This window comes from Schistocerca cancellata, chromosome 1, assembly GCF_023864275.1.
Source record: "Schistocerca cancellata isolate TAMUIC-IGC-003103 chromosome 1, iqSchCanc2.1, whole genome shotgun sequence".
NCBI classification, from domain to species: domain Eukaryota; kingdom Metazoa; phylum Arthropoda; class Insecta; order Orthoptera; family Acrididae; genus Schistocerca; species Schistocerca cancellata.
The window spans coordinates 762,229,682-762,253,091 of NC_064626.1; the positions used below are offsets into that span (position 1 = coordinate 762,229,682).

At 39.0% G+C, this 23,410-nt stretch overlaps 1 protein-coding gene across 3 annotated transcripts in view; it reads left to right on the plus strand.

Moving 5' to 3' along the window:
- Window positions 1–23,410, plus strand: part of LOC126186642 (mannose-6-phosphate isomerase) — a 134,760-nt gene that overhangs the window by 99,408 nt on the left and 11,942 nt on the right. For all 3 annotated transcript variants that reach the window (XM_049928228.1, XM_049928227.1, XM_049928230.1), the window contains exons 4-6: window positions 1,470–1,643; window positions 1,753–1,920; window positions 14,274–14,476. In XM_049928228.1, coding sequence (XP_049784185.1) covers window positions 1,470–1,643; window positions 1,753–1,920; window positions 14,274–14,476 — 545 coding nt within the window. The remainder of the gene's footprint in view (window positions 1–1,469; window positions 1,644–1,752; window positions 1,921–14,273; window positions 14,477–23,410) is intronic.

The following is a 23,410-nucleotide window of genomic DNA, read 5'->3' on the forward strand; positions in this document are numbered from 1 at the left end:
TGACACAATATTGAGTGAAATGACTTTATCATGACAGAGCTCAATGCAGAATATCGACATTACATGAGGTTCTAGACTGAAATGTCTTTGTTGTGTGCCTCGCAGATAATCCAATCCACCGTGGAGACTCTCTGGTCAGTGTTGTCGCTAAGATATCACGACAAACGGTTGAATGTGTTCTTGGCGGAAGTTTTGAATCTGTGTGAGGTGTCTTTGCCATGCATGCGCGCGCCCGCGCGCGCTTGTGTGTGTGTGTGTGTGTGTGTGTGTGTGTGTGTGTGTGTGTGTGTTAATTATCTTTTTTTCCCCAAAACTCACACCCAGATCACAGTCAACTAATCAACTGTTTGGCGTCTTGTTTTCACAGCTTGTATACAATTTTGAGGTAAATAGCTTCTCCGCACTGCATTCTGTATAGTTGCAGATGAAAAAACTGTGGAAGGAAAACAAATGTAACACAGAAAAAAGAACCAGGAAACCACAGTATGTGATAAAATGGTATCTGTACAATTCTTTGTCTGCTTTTTCAGATTATTAAACATTTTCTTAAAAACTTTAATATATATGCATGCAAGTAGTAAAGGGTATTTTTCCTGTTGTTTAATAGAAAGAAAATAAAAGTCATTAATGATCCTGAAACTTCGGCGAAACATATCTTGGGCAATAGAAGAAAAGGGAAAAGAGGGTCTTTTGCTCAAGGCGGACCCCTTTCAAAAACATATTACTTGTACGCAAACATGGATAGAAGAGCTGCAGCCTCAAGATAATGCTTCCCTACTGCCGTTTGCGGCTCTTACTCCAGAACTAATGCACTTCTCCGACTTGGTGTGACAATTCATTGGAGTGTGCACAACCCGCTTGCCTAGTTAATAAGATCGTCGTCCCACTCTGAAGACATTCAACCACATTGTTCATCACATGCAAATTCCCACAAACAAATGCAACATTAGCACTCTTCTACATTTTAAATTTTTACACTGTTTTACAGTACACGATTGATATGTAGCACCACACTACCCAACAGAGTTCGCAGTTGTAACAGTATTTTTGCTCTCTAGTCCTTCGATTGGTAATTTGTTTTAATACATTGTAGGAATAGTGTGCAGCCTTACTGTGTCTCTTCATTTTTAATAAGTTGTCTGATATATAATGGGTATCTTGAATTGCAGAGGAGGTAAATGTGTAAAATGAGAGTGATGTAACTTGGCATCATTTTGGGTATAAAACAAAAACAGAAATAAAACAGATTCCATACTACAGTGTTAAGAACATCGTATGGAAAAGCCTGATTGAGAAATAGAGACAGTTCACTGATCATCTGCTAAGCAATAAATACTGTCTCTTATTTTCTTAGGGGATATTTTAATCCTTTAGTATCTTAGATAATATTTTCTGCTCCGTTGTAGTTTATGCAAGACTTCTTCAGTATTTTGTTTATTTATTTATTTATTTATTCTTTGTGCCTGTAGATGTTCCTGAACTGAGAGAAGTTTGTGGGCTAGAAGTAACTTCTCAGTTTTTATGTAGTGAACAAAAGGATGCAGAGCATAACCTTAAAGTATGTTTCACTGCTCTGATGAAATGTGAACCCAGTAAAATAGAAAAACAGCTGTCACACCTGCTGGAAAGACTTGACACATTAGGTAGGTACCCAAAACTTCATAATGTGATAGTTTTGAATTCGTTCATTGTTGTGTGAATGGATGATCAATTAAAGAAATGATTTTTAGAGATAATTAACTTTTATTTCAGATGATGACACTAGAACATTGATAAATGGTGATTTGTTTAGACGATTACATATGCAGTTTCCTGGAGATGTTGGATGCTTCTCCATATATTTGCTCAATCATATTATTTTGAAACCCGAGGAAGCCATATATTTAGGACCTAATGAACCACATGCGTATCTTTCTGGTGGTAAGATTTTGGCTACTGATATTTATTATGCATGCCTTTGCTTTGATTGACGAACTTCATAAACTGCCCCTTGTTTTCCATTCCATACTCATCAGCCAGGCAATGAAAAAAACCATATGCCTGGAAATAAGCTTCGAGGCATCAAATTGTTACACAGATTGATTTATTATTCCATACAATGATTGTAAAATTGTCACTTGATCACAATATTAGATTAGGTGAATAACAATTAAATGCAATGAACATCTACTACTACTTCTAATAATATTTACTGCCTACTACTTCTGCTAACAGAAAATAATAATGTGACTGCAAATAGGTTAATTTAAAATTAGTTACTATGGACAGAGATTGTGAAGGTTATAGGTATATTAAGGAACCTCCCTGGTGTACATATAGAATGATTTGGAAAATCTCAAAAGCTGGATTGTGTAACAGTTCTGAGTCTTCAGTTGAGAAACAATATATCCCGAATTCTAGTTAAAATGAAATGGGACCGTCACATACTTGGGTTTAGAAATATAATGATTTTCATTAAAACTCTTCAGTTTGTATGCCTCTCTGTCTAACTACTGTATATTGTCAACACTAAGTCTCATGGAAAAGATAAATGTATCAACGTAGAAAATCTTCAACTTGTGAAATAGTGGCTAACATAAAGATTGTAGTCACCAAATCCCCCAAAATGCATATAACTCAACTTAGGTGTGTTAGTCCAGCTAACGAATGAAACTAAAGGGCAAATATTTGTGTAGTTCCAAATTTTTGTACAGTGGTAGGGGAAGTATAATGAAAAAAACACAAAAAATCCTGACCATGGGGTTTGAGTGTGGGGATGGGTGGCATTTTAAAGGTCACTTTTTTAGGTTTCTTTTGAATATCTCGAGAACTGTGACTTGTAGCAAAAATGTTTTACAGTACAGAATAGAACTACATTAAATTACCTACAAAAAGGTTCCCATTTATTTTTTCTCTAGGGCTAATATTTTCCGTATTGCAGGGGATGGAAAATCACAATTTTTTAAAAAAATGGTGTTTTAGTGATACAAAATGAATGTGTATTGTTAAATAACATTGGATAAGGACAAATATCAAATTTTTATACCACATCTAAGTGCAGTAGAATGGATAAATTATGTCATGGGGGTGTAGTAAGCTGGAAGAGGGGCTGGAGGTGAGAAGCGCAAGGAAAGATAGGTGGCCAGGTTGTGGTCATGCATTTCTCTCCCATATAGGTCTGCAAAATGAATAGTGAGCAGGAAATTTCCCATTCTGTGTACCGGACTACATCATGACAAGCAACTACAGAGTGTTTCACAAAGTTATACCAACCCTTCTGTAGTTTGTGTTACAAATCACTGGCGACACAGTGTATAGACATGCCAGGAGTGTTGTTTATTTCCAAGAAAGTGAATTGTCACTACATTGAATACAGATACTAATTACTAATAATACAAGTGCATGAAATGCATATGGACAGAATTTGTGTAAATATTTGCACAGTGTTATACAATGGAAGAGGGAAATTGATCCTTAATCATCCTGTATGACAACTGTAACATTATTCCAGAAGTGGCAACTTCTCCCACCATGAGTGCTGCTCGCTTTGCAGTTCACAGACTATATCTCCCCAACAATTCCTGTCCAGTTCTCTCATGTGAGTGGACAAAGTAACTTCACTGAGATCATATTTGTATAGTGGAGTTATTTTCAATTTATTAAGTGAGTACTTATTTACAGTTGTTAAACAAGCTGTTATGTAAAAAACGGTCAATAGCTGGTGCTGTCAACCGATTACCACACTGAAGAGCCTGTCCTAAGTGTAACATGCTGGCAATATGTATTTAATGATGTCGATTTCATTGTCTCTGAAGGAATACTTTTAGCAGCTTGAAGGTATGAAATTCACCAACCCAGCCTCATCTCTCCCATTACCTATAGAAGCACAGAAGTTTAAATTGACTCTTGCTGTAATAGAAGTGGGTCACCTAAGTGATACAGAACTTCAGGTATTTCAACACAAGTCAAGTAATGCATCACAGCAGATTACTGTTCTAGATTTAAACCTGAGCAATTGTTTTTGTTGTGGTCTTCAGTCCAGAGACTGGTTTGATGCAGCACTCCATCCTACTCTATCCTGTGCAAGCTTCTTCATCTCCCAGTACTTACTGCAACCTTCATCCTTCTGAATCTGCTTAGTGTATTCATCTCTTGGTCTCCCTCTACAATTTTTACCCTCCACGCTGCCCTCCAATGCTAATTTTGTGATCCCTTGATGCCTCAGAACATGTCCTACCAACCGATCCCTTCTTCTAATCAAGTTGTGCCACAAATTTCTCTTCTCCCCAATTTTATTCAATACCTCCTCATTAGTTATGTGATCTCATCTAATCTTAATCATTCTTCTGCAGCACCACATTTCAAAAGCTTCTATTCTCTTCTTGTCTAAACTATTTATCATTCACGTTTTTTCATTCGTCTGTAAAGAATTCATGTTAGTATTTTGCAGCTGTGACTTAGTTCGGTAATTTTCACATCTGTCAACACCTGCTTTCTTTGGGATTGGAATTATTATATTCTTCTTGAAGTCTGAGTGTATTTCACCTGTCTCATACATCTTGCTCACCAGATGATAGAGTTCTGTCAGGGCTGGCTCTCCCAAGGCTATCAGTAGTTCTAATGGAATGTTGTCTACTCCAGGGGCCTTGTTTCGATTTAGGTCTTCCAGTGCTCTGTCAAACTCTTCATGCAGTATCATATCTCCCATTTTATCTTCATCTACATCCTCTTCCATTTCCATAATATTGTCCTGAAGTACATCGCCCTTGTATAGACCCTCTATATACTCCTTCCACCTTTCTGCTTTCCCTTCTTTGCTTAGAACTGGGTTTCCATCTGAGCTCTTGATATTCATACAAGTGGTTCTCTTTTCTCCAAAGGTCTCTTTAATTTTCCTGTAGGCAGTATCTATCTTATCCTAGTGATATATGCCTCTACATCCTTACATTTGTTCTCCAGCCATCCCTGCTTAGCCATTGTGCACTTCCTGCCGATCTGATTTTTGAGACGTTTGTATTCCTTTCTGCCTGCTTTATTTACTGCATTTTTATTATATTTTCTCCTTTCATCAATTAAATTCAAACTCTCTTCTGTTTCCCAAGGATTTCTACCAGCCCTTTTCTTTTTACCTATTTGATACTCTGCTGCCTTCACTATTTCAAACTTCAAAGCTACCCATTCTTCTTCTACTGTATTTCTTTCCCCCATTCCTGTCAATTGTTCCCTAATGCTCTGCCTGAAACTCTCTACAACCTCTAGTTCTGTCAGTTTATCCAGGTCCCATCTCCTTAAATTCCTACCTTTTTCCAGTTTCTTCAGTTTTAATCTACAGTTCATAACCAATAGATTTTGGTCAGAGACCACATCTGCCCCTGGAAATGTCTTACAATTTAATACCTGGTTCCTAAATCTCTGTCTTACCATTATATCATCTGTCAGAAACTTTCCAGTATCTCCAGGCCCCTTCCATATATACAACCTTCTTTCATGGTTCTTGAACCAAGTGTTAGCTATGATTAAGTTACGCTCTGAGCAAAATTCTACCAGGCGGCTTCCTGTTTCATTCCTTTCCCCCATTCCATATTCACCTACTACGTTACCTTCTCTTCCTTTTCCTACTGTCGAATCCCAGTCACCCGTGACTATTAAATTTTCATCTCCCTTCACTATCTGAATAATTTCTTTTATCTCATCATACATTTTGTCAATCTCTTCTTCATCTGCAGAGCTAGTTGGCTTATAAACTTGTATTCGCTCACCATGCTGTTTGTAGTAGCTTACCCGCATTCTTATTTTTTTATTCATTATTAAACCTACTCCTGCATTACCCCTATTTGATTTTTTTTATTTATAACCCTGTATTCACCTGACCAGAAGTCTTGTTCCTCCTGCCACCGAACTTCACTAATTCCCACTATATCTGACTTTAAGCTATCCATTTCCCTTTTTTAATTTTCTAACCGACCTGCACGATTAAGGGATCTGACATTCCACACTCTGATCCGTAGAACACCAGTTTTCTTTCTCCTGATAACGACATCCTCCTGAGTAGTCCCCGCGCGGAGATTTAAATGGGTAACTATTTTACCTCCGGAATATTTTACCCAGAGGACGCCATCATCATTTAACCATGCAGTAAAGCTGCATGCCCTCGGGAAAAATTATGGCTGTAGTTTTCCCTTGCTTGCAGCCGTTTGCAGTACCAGTACAGAGAGCCCATTTTGGTTAGTGTTTCAAGGCCAGATCAGTCAATCATCCAGACTGTTGCCCCTGCAACTACTGAAAAGGCTGCTGCCCCTCTTCAGGAACCACACGTTTGTCTGGCCTCTCAGTAGATACCACTCCATTGTGATTGCATCTACAGTACGGCTATCCGTATCACTGAGGCACAAAAGCCTCCCGACCAACGGCAAGGTCCATGATTCATTTGGGGAGGGGGGCTGAGCAATCATGTTGGATTTAAATATTATCAGTCATATATCATCATACATATTGACACTCATCTTGCAAGTATACTGTGGATTTGTGATAAGTAGCTCCACTCATTGCAGTCCACTCTACAAATGCCAGCAATTCCTGAATGGAAGAGATTTATGCATGCTACCAGTAACACAGTCAATGCTGAGAGAAAGGAAGTAACTTTCTGGTCTTTCATTAATCCTCCAGCAAATGAATACAACACAGTTACATGGCTTTACAATATGCTGTCAGTGACAGGCACCATCATGATGCCACATTTAATAGTCCAACACATTTTCCACCAACACTACATAGATCACTGACAGCAACACTCTTGCAAATTAAGCACTTTTCAACCTAGATTATAGGAACATATTTGACACAAAAACTCACTTAACAATTGCAAATAAGCACTCACTTAATAAACTGAATATAACTCTGCTGTATAAGTACTAGCCCCACTGAAGTTATTTCGGCTGCTTACATAAGAGAACTGGACAGATTTAGTCTCCAGAATGAAATTTTCACTCTTGAGCATTGTGTGTGCTTTTGTGAAACTTACTGGCAGATTAAAACTGTGTGCTAGTCTGAGACTTAAACTCGGGACCTTTGTCTTTCATGAGCAAACACTGTAGAGACTGAGCTTTTCAAGCACAACTCATTACCTGTTCTGACATCTTTACTTCAACCAATATCCCATTTCCTACCTTCCAAACTCTGTCTGTAAACTGAGAAGCAAGCAGTGCTCACGGTGGAGGAAGTTGCCTTTCCTGGAAGAATGATACAGCTGCTGTAGATGATGACTAAGAATCAGTTTCCCTTTACGATTGTACAACAATGTCCAAATATTTAAGCAGTATGCGATTCTTGCATTAGTATTATTACTAATCCACATCTGTATTCAGTGCAGCGTTAAGGTAACTTGTCTGTGAATACCTGGAAAAATAACAACACTTTTCAAAAAGTTTACACGGCTCTAACGAAATAAAAAGTTTTGTCTCAAGTACAGATAGTGTTGAGGATCAGTGGACGAAGTTCAAAACCGTCGTACATTATGCGTTAGATGAGTATGTGCCAAGCAAGATCGTAAGAGATGGAAAAGAGCCACCGTGGTACAACAACCGAGTTAGAAAACTGCTGCGGAAGCAAAGGGAACTTCACAGCAAACATAAACATAGCCAAAGCCTTGCAGACAAACAAAAATTACGCGAAGCGAAATGTAGTGTGAGGAGGGCTATGCGAGAGGCGTTCAATGAATTCGAAAGTAAAGTTCTATGTACTGACTTGGCAGAAAATCCTAAGAAATGTTGGTCTTATGTCAAAGCGGTAGGTGGATCAAAACAAAATGTCCAGACACTCTGTGACCAAAATGGTACTGAAACAGAGGATGACAGACTAAAGGCCGAAATACTAAATGTCTTTTTCCAAAGTTGTTTCACAGAGGAAGATTGCACTGTAGTTCCTTCTCTAGATTGTCGCACAGATGACAAAATGGTAGATATCGAAATAGACGACAGAGGGATAGAGAAACAATTAAAATCGCTCAAAAGAGGAAAGGCCTCTGGACCTGATGGGATACCAGTTCAATTTTACACAGAGTACGCGAAGGAACTTGCCCCCCTTCTTGCAGCGGTGTACCGTAGGTCTCTAGAAGAGCGTAGCGTTCCAAAGGATTGGAAAAGGGCACAGGTCATCCCCGTTTTCAAGAAGGGACGTCGAACAGATGTGCAGAACTATAGACCTATATCTCTAACGTCGATCAGTTGCAGAATTTTGGAACACGTATTGTGTTCGAGTATAATGACTTTTCTGGAGACTAGAAATCTACTCTGTAGGAATCAGCATGGGTTTCGAAAAAGACGGTCATGTGAAACCCAGCTCGCGCTATTCGTCCACGAGACTCAGAGGGCCGTAGACACGGGTTCACAGGTAGATGCCGTGTTTCTTGACTTCCGCAAGGCGTTCGATACAGTTCCCCACAGTCGTTTAATGAACAAAGTAAGAGCATATGGACTATCAGACCAATTGTGTGATTGGATTGAGGAGTTTCTAGATAACAGGATGCAGCATGTTATTCTCAATGGAGAGAAGTCTTCCGAAGTAAGAGTGATTTCAGGTGTGCCGCAGGGGAGTGTCATAGGACCGTTGCTATTCACAATATACATAAATGACCTGGTGGATGACATCGGAAGTTCACTGAGGCTTTTTGCAGATGATGCTGTGGTGTACCGAGAGGTTGTAACAATAGAAAATTGTAATGAAATGCAGGAGGATCTGCAGCGAATTGACGCATGGTGCAGGGAATGGCAATTGAATCTCAATGTAGACAAGTGTAATGTGCTGCGAATATACAGAAAGATAGATCCTTTATCATTTAGCTACAAAATAGCAGGTCAGCAACTGGAAGCAGTTAATACCATAAATTGTCTGGGAGTACGCATTAGGAGTGATTTAAAATGGAATGATCATATAATGTTGATCGTCGGTAAAGCAGATGCCAGACTGAGATTCATTGGAAGAATCCTAAGGAAATGCAATCCGAAAACAAAGGAAGTAGGTTACAGTACACTTGTTCGCCCACTGCTTGAATACTGCTCAGCAGTGTGGGATCCGTACCAGATAGGGTTGATAGAAGAGATAGAGAAGATCCAACGGAGAGCAGCGCGCTTCGTTACAGGATCATTTAGTAATCGCGAAAGCGTTACGGAGATGATAGATAAACTCCAGTGGAAGACTCTGCAGGAGAGACGCTCAGTAGCTCGGTACGGGCTTTTATTGAAGTTTCGAGAACATACCTTCACCGAAGAGTCAAGCAGTATATTGCTCCCTCCTACGTATATCTCGCGAAGAGACCATGAGGATAAAATCAGAGAGATTAGAGCCCACACAGAGGCATACCGACAATCCTTCTTTCCACGAACAATACGAGACTGGAATAGAAGGGAGAACCGATAGAGGTACTGAAGGTACCCTCCGCCACGCACCGTCAGGTGGCTTGCGGAGTATGGACATAGATGTAGATGTAGATAATGTGAACTCTTAGTAGGATGAAAAGCGTAGGACAATGGGAGTGATTCTTCATGAACATTTTGGTATAAGTTCTCATGTTGACTGTATTACTTTTAAAAAAATCAGCATATTGATATACTGGTCTATGCTTGGAATCTATGCACTGACTATCTGTCTTACTTAGATGCTTGAAACTTCAAGTACATTAACAAATGTCTATCTAAAATGTAGACAACAATCATCTAATTTCAGCCACAATTTTTTATTCTAGAAATATTTACATCCAATAATCAAAATTAAGGATATTTTTTTATAATTCATCAGTATGTATTTTCCTTCCTTTTATACGCCAGCTTTGCTGAGTGGTAATGTGCTTGCTCACCATGCAGCAGGCCCAGGTTCGATTACCAGCTGGGTTGGAGATTTTCTTCGCTCATGGACTAGGTGTTGTGTCATCTTCATCGTCATTTCATCCTCATCACCAGCATGCAAGTCACCCAATGTGGCACTGACTGAAATAAGACTTGCACTCGGCTGCAGAAATTCCCCAGACATGGCCTGCCAGCCAACAATTCCACGCAATCATTTCATTTCATTTTTCATTCCTATTGATAGTACATTACTGTCTGAATTCTGCTCTCCTCCGTAAGCATGTCAGAAAATTTTATTCTTGGGAAATTCGCTTCAAAGTTGTATTTGAGCTATGACTCACATCTGTTTTCACTAATATATTCCAGCAGCATAATCTTGGTTTACATCTTCTCTTTTTCTTTAACTGTTTCTCCTCGCAATTTTGGCAGCTTTAGTTACCTCAAGGACCTAATCTTCAGCAACGATTATAGCATCAATTGGCAATAGTAGTTGTTCCGTATTAAACTCAGAAAACATTCCTGGCAGCTCTAGAACTTCACACCTGCTAATTGCCCCACATTATAACAAATTATAGGCACAATAACTTTCGTGAATACCGAAATAGCAGCAACTCTAATTACGGGAAAGTTTATACTCAAAAACCAAATATTGACAAGGGAAACATATAAGGATCGCAAAGCATATCTTCTAGCAGAGCTGTCAACTAGAATAACAGTTGTATAGCATATGTTTCTCCTACACGAGTGCAATGCCAATGAGCAGAAATGGAAAGCAGCAGAAATGTGGGTGTAAATGCAAATCAGGAGATCTTTTAAGTTGTTTTTTAAACAACTTCCAGATGTCCAGTTCAGTTTTTTTAACTGCCATTGATTTAAGATGAACAAAGAAAAATTGAGTTTTTGAAGCAGATACACAGGAATTTACCTTAATGAACTTTCTGGGAAATAAACACACCTGGGCATGTATACACACTTTGCCGCCAGTGACTCACAAAATGAACTGTGGAATGGTGGGTATAACTTAATGAAACTCTCTGTAGTTGCCTTTTGTGGTGCAGTGCAGTAGAAAGAATGGAGAATTGCCTGCTCGCTCTTCATTTTGCAAACCTGTGAAAGAGGACATGCATGACCACAATCTGGTGACCTTGTTTCCCTCACACTTTTAACTTCCACTCCGCCTCCCCTTCCCTCTTCACCTTGTTATACCTCCAGAACATAATGTAGCTCTTAATATGGATCTATTGCAGTTAGATGTGGTACAGTAATGTAAATTTTGTTCGTAATCCATGTTATTTGAAAATATACATTAATTTCATACAGTTAAATCTCTCATACCTACCTAACAAACATGTTTTCAGACAGTTGTAGCACAGAAGCAGTACATTTCCTGCAAGGGATTTATATTCAAGTTATTAGGTACTAACTCCCCTCTACAAGTCCTAGAAATTTGTAACAGGAATTTCCAAACATCCTGTAGATCAAAGCTTTCTTGTAGCACCTGCCTCAACTGCAGAGGATAAGAAGTCACACATCACGGTTTAGTGGCACTGCATAGCAGGTCCACCAGAGAATTAACTTTGAGAATGGTGACCAAAAATTAATTGGAAGTAAGGTTGATATACGTGCAACCAAGTGACAGATGGAGTATAGAGTGCATCACATAATAACCAACCATGAGATTACTTTCCCGCACTCATAGCACTTAAGGTTTGTCTTCCATAGCGCATGTTTATGGGGCGCTCATTTCTTGCTTCGGTCGATACTAGTGCCTCTTAAAATATGGAATAATTTTTTTTAATACCTTATATATTCCATAACGAGGTTTGTGGTTGACTCATTCAGAAGCAGCTCAAAATTCATTCAGTGAACACTAGAGGGGAAAATGATTTGTAGTTGGACAACACTTCCTTGAGTTTTTTACAGCAAAATGTGCACTATTCAGCAAGTTGCATTTTTAATAGACTTTCAGCGACTAAAAAAATTGAATGATAAATCCCGAGTGTCAAATCTAAGTCGAAAGATTACCTTGTGGAACACTTCTTTCTTTAATACTATTCCTCACAGTAGCTGAGAACTTTTCTTCTGTGATATGTTATTTATTCTCACAACTTTCTCCTCGCATTTTATTAGTTTTTTAAATTCTTTTGTATATTAATTTTGTATAGGCATTCTGTAAACTGTGTATTGACTCATACTATGACTGAGTAGCTGTGGCTAGCATGGTCCTATGGTTCAGATAAATAAATAATAAAACATCGCAGTTAACTTTCGAGGTTATAATATTAAACAGCATTTAGAAGGAATTGACACACAATATACATCTTGACATTTGTTATCACGATAAATAATAATTATGTTCTACGTAAGTCCTATTAACTAACAATGTCTGTTCTGATCAACCTTTATTGATTTGTTCTAATCTCAGGATTTCAAAGGGTGTTTTTTTTCTCCTGGTTTTTACTTTTTGGTATTTTTCATTCAGTTTATGCCAAGCCTATGAAAAACTTGAATTGGTGGTCTGCAGTAAAAGCTAAGACTAAAAAGTGGTACTTGATCATCCCCTCCCATTTTAAACATGGTTGTGGTGTTTTTGTTTTCCCTCCACTTGTTAACTATGCCTATTTCTCACAAGGTATGTTACTTGGAATGTGTACAGCACATTAATATGAAATACACAAATCAGCCACAAATTACATGTATTTGTGAAATACCACATACATGTTATATCTAATTGAGTGTGTGAAATGATTGAACAATAATTTTTTAAAAAAGAGAGAGAATTGCACAATTTTGTCATTGGTCCAGTCTTCATTTCTTTGGCATGCTGTCAGTGAAGTGAAACTGACAATTCCTTTAATGTGCATTTGTAAGACAATAAGTAGCTACATAAAAGTTGTGAAGTAAACCCACTGGACAAAAAATTAGTCACACACAGATAACGTCACAGTAACATGTTACAGTGCTTCTAGCCCTGATTACTATCTAAATCAGCAAGTCAGCAAGTATGCCGTATCCATCTGAAACAACTAACTGATAATCAGACCCTGTAGAGCTGCCAGATTGCAGGGATGTTAACTGCAACATTTCACTTGCTGTTCCAAATAAAGCCAGGCATTTTTATGGGATTAAAATCGGGTGATTTATTGGACTAGTCAAGATGTGATAGGGTACCAGAGTGTTCACCAAACCAGGAACACATGTATGAAGCTGAAGCTGCGTGAAGACGGCTGTTGTGATATTGGAAGACAGGATTGTCTACAGCATATACTCATCATGGAGATGTAGAAGAAAGGTCGACTCTGTGTCATTGAGATGGCGAAATAAACATCGTGGTTCATTTCCACAGTCATCTGAATATCAAAGGATCACCTCTGGCCTGAACTACACCCTTCTTGCTCTGTGAATTAAATTCCTTACTGTCCTGTAGGTGCAATGAACGCCTTGCATCAGTTGCAAAGTGGCAAAATCACAGTTTGTCAGATACATTGCTTGCCTCCAATCAGCCGCTTACTTGTCTCCAATTAACTGATGTCCAGTTTCCGTGATGTGTAGTGTACTGAAGAGGTGCAAATTTATGTGCTGATATGAGCAATTGCCATTTGTGAGGTATCCGACTACAAATGTCCTCCAAATGCAGTTACATTTGCAATGTTGGTTCAGAAACTGGCTCAGATGGGCCGCCATTCCCTGGCAGCAGCAGTCTTGTCCATTTAGAAACCACTCATCGCCTACAAGGTGCAACACTTGTCTGTTCCATGTTGGTTAGGATATTTTTATGGTTGTTATTCTTCTGCTGTCTGACATGGCTGTGAATGGTACATGGACATATCGGACAGTTTGCATTGATACACCAACTAATTGGCAACTGTATTTGTAGTGTGATCATAGTCACAACAAAACACAATAGCTTCTTTCTGCCAAACATTTCCACGTGAATCTATCTTACTGCACTGATTCCATACATCTTGCTGGCACATACAAGCCACTTTACTGCCATAACTTACGTCAGAGGTAGAGGGTAATGTGGCTGATGGATGTCAATTCTACACCATCTGCAGTGCTCCATGTAACTGTTGCGCTGTTTTAAAGAGGTGACTAATACTTTTGTCTGGTTATCTTATATATTTTGTGAACTTTCAAAGAATTTGAGGTATAAAATCACTCTGAAATCATTTAATTCTTAAACCCATTGCAGTATGCATGGAATAACAATTCTTAAGCACTTTTACATCATCTCCATTTGTATTTTAATTTTTGTAAGTAATGCAAAATATCATTTTGATAGGTGACTACCAGGTATTCTATTCTCCAAATTGATTTCATCAATATTTTCATTAAAGTTTAAAACGAATAATATGAAACACTGTAAATGCCAAAATATACAGTTCACAGAGAAGTTTTAGGAATGTAACTCATTTATTTTTACTTTTTTAAAATAAAGCTTTTATCTTGCAGATTGTGTAGAATGTATGGCCTGTTCTGATAATGTAGTCCGTGCTGGACTTACACCTAAGTATAAAGATGTTGACACTCTTTGTAATATGCTGAATTATAAAGGAGCACCAGCTGGAGACAAATTATTTAAGCCGATTGGAGAAGATGTATATACACAAGTATACAAGCCACCTGTTCCAGACTTTGCTGTTGCCAAAATATCTGTAAGTGATACAATATAACTGATCTGTAAATCATTATACCTTCGTATAATTCAGCCTGGGTCCGCATCATTAATGAAATTATGCGTACACCATGTTGTGGTAAATAAGAAGCAGCTTCCAAGTGAAACATAAAGCTATTGCAATGCTTAAATTGCCCATCAGCACAAGATGTGACATGGCTTATGCTGTGACATAGCATTTAATTTCATGCAGACAATGGCATCTAAAGAAATAAAATGTGTATCAGAATCTAAATAGAAAAGGTGGCTTGAGTTCAGCCCACTTGGCAGTGATAATGTGCACAAAGTTATGACATTACAAGTAAACTGATAAGACCAGAGACAAAAACGTTGTGACATAAGTTGAGATTCAGGAATTTATTAAATTCACAAAGAAACAAATGTGATAGATAGTGTTGACCTCAGGAGGTGCAACTGACTGTACAGTCTAAATACATATAATAATAGATACAGTACTCCTAATTTTTGGAACCAGAGTTTAATCCACCTTGATGAGAATGCCACACACTCAAGCAGTACTCAAGAATGGACACACTAGATTTCCCTACATGGTTTCCTTTTTAGATGAGCTACATTTTCGTAGAATTTTCACATAAATCGGAGCTGACCATTCATCTTCCTGTCTTATGTGTTCATTCCATTTCATATTGCTTTGCAGTGTTACCCATAGATATTTAATCAACATGACTGTCAAGCGACATGCTATTAGTACTGTATTTGGAAAATCAGGGGAGTGTATTGTCTTTTCATCTGCACTAGTTTACATTTTTCTACATTTAGAGCAAACTGTCATTCATCACACTAAAGTGAAATTCTGTATAATTCATCCTGTATCATCCTACAGTCACTCAAATGGCAATTTGGTATATACTACACTTACATCGGCAAATTTGCAGATTACTGTTCACCCTATCTGTCAGATTGTTTATGTTTATAGAGAACAAGTGCACTCCTATCTCGCCGCCCTAGGGCACACTCAACAATACCCTTATCTCTGATAAAATTTACCATCCAGGACAACATAGTGGATCCTGTTACTTAAGAAGTCGTAGAGCCACTCACATATCTGAGGACCTATTCCGTATGCTCAGACCTTTGTTAACAGTCTGCAGTGGGGCATTCTGTTAAATGCTTTTTAGGTATCTAGGAATATGGAATCTACCTGTTGTTCTTTGTCCATTGTTCACAGAATATCGTGTGACAAAAGAGCAAGTGGAGTTTCACATGAGTGATGCTTTCTAAATCTGTGCTGATTTGTGGATAGTAGCTTTTCTATGTCAAGGAATTTTTTATACTCGAACCAAGAATATGCTCAAGAATCTTGCAGCAAACCGATGTTAAGGGTATTGGTCTGTAATTTTTCAGATCTGTTCTTCTACACTCCATATACATAGGAGTTACATGCACTTTTTGCAGACACTTGAGATTTTGTTGTGCAGGTGGGAGGTATGTGATAAAAAAAAGTGGAGTGAAGGAACCAGTGCTGAAGAGTACTCTGTCTAAAGTCAAACTGGGATCCAGACCTGGCAACTTACATGTTATCATTTTCCAGTGCTTGAAATGCCTGTTTCTATGTACTTAATAAAAGACTCTGTGCAGTGGTCAAACAGTGGTAAGTATGCTTGGTCCTCCTGCATGGATGCTTTTTGAAATGAAAAATTTGAAGCTTCAGCTTTTCTTCTGCTGTCTTATATTGCCACACTGGATTAGAGAACAAGTGACAGTAAAAACCCTTTTGACATTCTTAGTACATTTATGTAGGACCTGAATGTTCTGTTTCTCAGAAAGATCTTTCATTAACACTCAATGGTGGAAGTTGTTATCTGCTTTGCACATCCATCTTTTTATACACACATGAATTTCCTGTAACTTTTGTCTCTGAACATTTTCACAATATTTTTTGAAGCAAGAGTGCAAAAATTTCTGTTTCCTCAGCATCTTAGAAATTTTGTTTCAGGCCATGGTGAATCTTTCCTACCTTTAATCCACTTACTCGGCACATACTTCTTCAGAGTGCGATTTATTATTAGTTAAAACTTTGCCTATAATTCCTTTATGTCACTTGTATTATAATTAAATGATATTCATTCATTGTCAAGTGGGTTGTCAACAGTTGCTTATCAGCTCTATCCAGCATAAAAGCTCTCCTAACCAATCCTTGTTTCTATACTGTTACTGTTAAGATCAGACCTGTTTGTAGCTATGAGGGCTAAAATTTTTCCATTGGTTGTGGGTTGTTGAACTAGCTGCTCAAGACAGTTTTTGGAATGTTTTCAGAATTACTTCACAAGATTGTCTGTCTGTTCACCTGCAGTGAATCCATAGACTTCCCAGTCTGTATTCAGTAGGTTAAAGTTGCTTCCAACTAATATTGCATGATCATGTGTTTCTTCGCCGCTGAGTGTAGACTGCCTTCAAATGATTCTACAGCTGTTGTGGTGGAATTTGAATTTGTTTGCCAATAAAAACTTGATTTCAACTACACTGGCTACTCGCATACAATCACACTCAATTTCAGCCTTGATAGACACTGTACTTTTGTCAATTGCAATGAACAGCGCCCCGCCCCTCCTACTCCTATGGTGTTTAATCTGTCATTTATGTTCCATGACCTTGCATCCTTGACAACCACAGGCAGAACCTCCTCAATATCTAGGGCGAGCCTCTCTTCTCCAACCCTCCCCCACCCACCCATCATCCTGGCAGGCACTGAGTGCAATTTGGACTTCTTTTTCCAGCCCTGGAGGCTGTTTTCCTAAGGAACTCCATAACACACCTAACGTTGGAACTCCTGATACATAACAAATCTCTCCCTGTGTGACTGCTTGGATCCTGCAGAAAGAGCGGCCACTTGTTCACTTACAGTTTGAATGGACAAGGCCGGATGGCCAGTCTTCACATTCACCCTTTGCTTCTATCAACATCAACACATTACATTCTGCCCCTGACTGTGCAGTGAAAGTGACCCACGTGTGGTATGTGGGAAGGTGCTTCAGCAGCAGAGACCGTAGGTGAAACAAGTGACACTTGAGATGTCCCATGCAATGCACCAGTTTCTCCATCGCCGTTACACTCGAGGCAGTCAGGAAATGGCTGACTATGGCCAACAGGGTCTTGAGCTGTTGGCAGACTGCGTCCAGCTCCTCCTGCATCACCAAATGAGGTGGCGCAGTTGTTAGCACACTAGACTTGCAGTTGCGAGGACAATAGTTCAAATCCATGTCCAGCCATACTGATTTAGGTTTCGTGTGATTTCCCTAAATTGCTTCAGGCAAATGCTGGGCTGGTTCCTTTGAAAGGGCATGGCCAACTTCCTATCCTTTCCTTTCGTTCCCTAGTACGATGGAACAGATGACCTCGTTGTTTGGTCCTCTCCCCCAAATCAACCAACTTCCTGCACCTGCTCACTGCATTCACATCTGCTATCCATCCTACAACTAAAATTGAACAGCAGCTCATGAGAAACACTAAATTAAATTTCTGTATAAATGCAAATAAGTGCTTAATTTTTGGGACCATGCTATTTCCATTACGTGCTCTTTTCTAATGGCTAGATGAATGAATGAGTTAGTAGTCAAGAATAGTATATGACAAGTAAATTTCATGATTTTCCCTTCTTAAAACAGTTATATTTAAATTTCATTTAATGAAAATAAATGAGTGGAAGTTGCTCTCCCAGCCACGTGTGTATTCAATGTTTGAGCTCTGCTATTTTTGTGTTACAGTTCATATCAGATTGTGGAGATGAAAAAGTCTAAAAGTCGATTTCCTTTTCTCATTTTCATTCAGTAATATTTAATGGCATCATATACTGGGGTCATTCATTACTGAAGATGATGATGTTTATTTTACAGAAGTATCTAACAATGATAATGTGCTATTTCTAGAACTTCTTGTAGACAGCTCTTTAAACAGTTGGGGGCAGCCCCACAGTCCATAGGCTCCCTTATGAAGTTTGTTGTAAACAATGAATCACAGTTTGAAGACAACATTAACATTCAAAAATATAGTGCTAGAAGGAAAATTACTTGTATTTACTTCACTCAACTGTTGCATTGCACAGGAGATGTTGAACACAGACAGGCACAACTAAAAGACTACTAAATCTAACAGTTGTTTTGTTGAGTCAGTCTGCTGACTGATAAAGTCAGCAGTCATTTTTGTTATGCCTATCTGTGACTCAGCAGCTCTATATAATGAGTAGCAATCTATCCTTCTCATAATACTGTCGTTATTCCATCCTGGATTTTCCACAGGAAGGAGACAGATATTCAGCCATAAAAATCTTTGACCGTACCTACCCATGATGTAAAGAAATGTAATAGACACTAAAATTAACTTTTGACACAAACTGAAATCATATCTGCTTCTGATAGGTACTGAAAGCTGGTTGAAACCAGACATAAATTGCAGTGAAATTTTGAACTCGGATTGGACAATGTTTAGGAAGGATAGTACTGATACTATGGGAGGCAGTGTGTTCATTGCAGTTAAAAGCTGTTTAAACACAGTTGAGATCAATACTGGGTCGGACTGTGAAATAGTGTGGATAAAACTCTCAGTCAGAAAAGGATTGACCATTGTATTAGGATATCTTCATAGACCACCAACATCCACAACAAACGTTGCAGAATGTTTCAGGGAAAATCTTGAGTAAATAGGAAATAAATATCCAAATTATTCATTAGTTGTAGGTGGAGACTATAATCTGGCATCCATTGACTGGGAAAAATACACGTTTATCACAGGGGGCAGAAGCAAAGACTCGTGTGAAGTTATTCTAGGAATGCTCTCAACATACAACCTTGAACAATTGGTTAGAAAACCAACTTGAGATGGGAACATATTAGATATCTTGGTGACAAACAGACCTGATCTTTTTGAGGAAGTTAATCAAGAAGAAGGTATTATCGACCATAATGTCGTCGTGGCTTCTATGTCAGTGGAAGTTGCAAAAAAAACAAAGAAACAGCGTAGAGTTTTCTTGTTTGGGAAAGCAAATAAAAGTGTCATTAATCAATATCTTCATAATCAGCTCCAAGCAATCACCATGGGACACAGAGATATTGAGCATCTTTGTTCGGAATTTAAAGGTATTTTGCACCACATGCTAGAGAAGTATGTGCCTAGCAAAAATATAGGGGAGGGAAAGGATCCACCTCGGTACAACAAACATATTAGGATGTTGCTGAGAAAGCAGAGAATTTTGCACAGTCGTTTTAAACGTAATCACTGCCCCGCTGACAAACAGAAATTATGCGAAATGAAAGCAACTGTCAAAAGGGCAATGAGAGATTCTTTTAACAAATTTGAAACCAATATTTTATCTGCAGATTCCAAAAATAACCCCAAAAAATTTTGGTCCTATGTAAAATCTTTGAATGCTACAAATAATTCAGTACCTTCTCGTGCTGACAGTACGGGTAATGTAATTGATGATGATAAACAGAAGGCTGAAATTCTAAACCTAGCTTTCAAAAACTTGTTTACGGTGGAGGACTGGAGCACCATTCCCCCTTTCAATTATCGAACAAACACAAGGATGGCTGACGTAGTGTTTAGTGTATCTGGGATTGTAAAACAGTTAATATCCTTAGACGGCAGGAAGGCATCTGGCCCAGACAGCACGGTTTTAGGAAACAGCGGTCATGCGAGACACAGCTGGCCCTCTTTGTGCATGATATACAACCGGCTATATATACCGGCTCCAGGTTGATGCCATATTTCTCGACTTTTGAAAGGCGTTTGACTCAGTTCCGCACTGTCGCTTGCTCCAAATAGTGTGCGTGTACAGTTTGTCGGATGACATATGCGGTTGGATAGAAGGTTTTCTAACAGATAGAGAGCAGTATGTCGTCCTGAATGGGGTGACTTCAACAGAAACAGGCGTAACTTCAAGTGTGCCCCAGGGCAGCATAATAGGTCTGCTGCTTTTTACAATTTACATAAACGATCTGGTTGATGGTATTGACAGCGGCATTACACTGTTTGCCGATGATGCTGTAGTCTACAGGAAAGTAGTATCACATGAAAGTTGTAAACAAATCAATGAGGATTTGCAGAAAATAAATGCGGGGTATAATGACTGGCAGTTAACAAGTGTAACCTACTGTGTATAACAAGGCGGAAATCCCCATTAATGTACGAGTACAAAATAAATGCCCAGTCTTTGGAAGCGGTAACATCCGTCAAATATCTGGGTGTGACTATTCGAAACGATCTCAAATGTAATTATCAGATTACACAAGTAACAGGCAAAGCGAACTCTAGATTGCGGTTTATTGGTAGAATCCTGAAGCGATGCAGTCCTTCAACAAAGGAAGTTGCTTACAATACGTTAGTTCGTCCAGTCTTAGAGTATTGTTCGTCTGTATGGAACCCTTACCAGTTGGGTCTGATTCAAGAGATTGAGAAGGTCTAAAGACTGGTACATTTAGCCATCGAAAGAGCATTACAAATCTCATAGAAAGTTTGTAGTGAGACACACTTACAGATAGACGACGCGCTAAATGGAAGGGGCTGCTGACTAAATTCCGAAGTCCGGTCTTCGCTGAGGATGTAGAGCATATATTAGTACTACCAACTTTCAAATCGCGCCATGATCACCATTCAAAGATAAGGGAAATTAGAGCACGTACTGAGGTGTTCAGACAGTTGCTTTTTTCTCGCGGAATTCATGAGTGGAACAGAGGGTTGGGGAGGGGACGGGGGATATGACTTTGATGCGAATTGTGCCCTTCACCACACACCACTTGGTGGCTAGCGGAGTATATATGTTGATGTAGATAACATTTTGTACTTGATGAAAGAATTTCTTTACGTATAATAAATGAAGTGTACTTGTAAAATGGAATGGATCTGCATCATAGGAAGAGATCCCAGCTATAATCCAAGAAACATGCAAATAACAAATTACTCATTAGATTTCAAGATTTGTGTAGTATTTGAATAATAAACACACTAAAGTGTTATAGAAATTTGGAATGAGGAAGAAACATTGCTTGCTTAAATATGCAACCTTATATGGCCTGCCAAATTGAAATTGTTGGGAGGCATTAAAAATTAACTAGATAAAGTAATGTGTGTTGTGAAACTGCTCTTCATAGAGCCTGCTTGCCCCATGCAAGCATTCTTGATTTACTCCTCTTACTTATAATCCGACAACTTATTGTTCACATTGTGTCACCATATAAGATTAGCCACTGTATCGATCTTCACAGTGAAGCCCATGACATCAGATATATCATTATTTTTCCAAAACAATCAATTTTGACAAAATAATTACACTGGATGGTTAAAAAAATCTACTCGCCAAGTGGTAACAGAACACACGCATAAAAGAGGGATGTAATTAGGCGATTACCTAATTACAACCCTGTTTTATGCATGTGTTCTGCCACCACTTGGTGAGTAGATTTTTTATCTGTCCAAAGTACCACTTAGAACTATCTGTTCAACATCCTATGTTTTCACAATTACATGCATGGGTTGTCGAGTTCTTGAACTCGGAGCCTGGTGTGGCCATTCTTACAGGTTGTGATTATGAGTATATTTAAAAATGGCTTCAAAAGCTAAACTGTATAGTAGTGGAAACAAAATAAATAGAATTTTTTTTTCAAAAAATGTAGTAAAACTATCGTCTTTTGAATGATTTGTGGTGACTGTTGACCCCATTGCAACCAAAGCAATGACTGATACAATATCAAAGAAAAGTTTGTAACAGTTGTGAGGGGCTGACACCAGGGGAAATCTCTCATAGTCTTATTTGCCTTTCTTGTGTAATCACTACAAGAGAGCAGTAATAGAGTTCCATGTCTGACCACAGAGTATGCATACCTAATTCACTATGAGATCAAAAGTATTCGGACATCCCCAAAAACATACTTTTTTCATATTAGGTGCATTGTGTTGCCACCTTCTGCCAGGTACTCCACATCAGCGACCTCACACATCAGCGACCTCACACATCAGCGACCTCACACATCAGCGACCTCACACATCAGCGACCTCACACATCAGCGACCTCACACATCAGCGACCTCACACATCAGCGACCTCACACATCAGCGACCTCACACATCAGCGACCTCACACATCAGCGACCTCACACATCAGCGACCTCACACATCAGCGACCTCACACATCAGCGACCTCACACATCAGCGACCTCAGTAGTCATTAGACATCATGAGAGAGCAGAATGGGGCACTCTGCGGAACTCACGGATTTCGAACATGGTCAGGTGATTCGGTGTCTATTTTGTCATACATTTGTATGTGAGATTTCCACACTCCTATACATCCCTAGGTCCATTGTTTCCGATGTGATAGTGAAGTGGAAACATGAAGGGACACTTACAGCACAGAAGCGTACAGGTCGACCTCTGTTGACTGACAGAGACCGCTGACAGTTGAAGAGGATCGTAATTGTAATAGGCGACATCTATCCAGACCATCAGACAGGAATTCCAAACTGCATCAGGATCCACTGCAAGTACTATGACAGTTAGATGGGAGGAGAGAAAACCTGGATGTCATGGTCGAGCAGCTGCTCATAAGCCACACATCATGCTGGTAAATGCCAAACGATGCCTCACTTTGTGTATGGAGCATAAACATTGGATTATTGAACAGTGGAAAAATGTTGTGTGGAGTGACGAATCACAGTGCACAATGTGGCAATCTAATGGTACAGTGTGAGTATGTTTTGCATAGCATTAGCACAGCACAAGGTTACAGTGATGTTTTAAGCATGTTCTTGCTTCCCACTGTCGAAGAGCAATTCGGGGATGGTGATTGCATCTTTCAACATGATCGAGTACCTGTTCATAATGCACGGCTTGTGGCAGAGTGGTTACACAGCAATAACATCTCTGTAATGGGCTAGCCTGCACAGAGTTCTGATCTGAATCCTG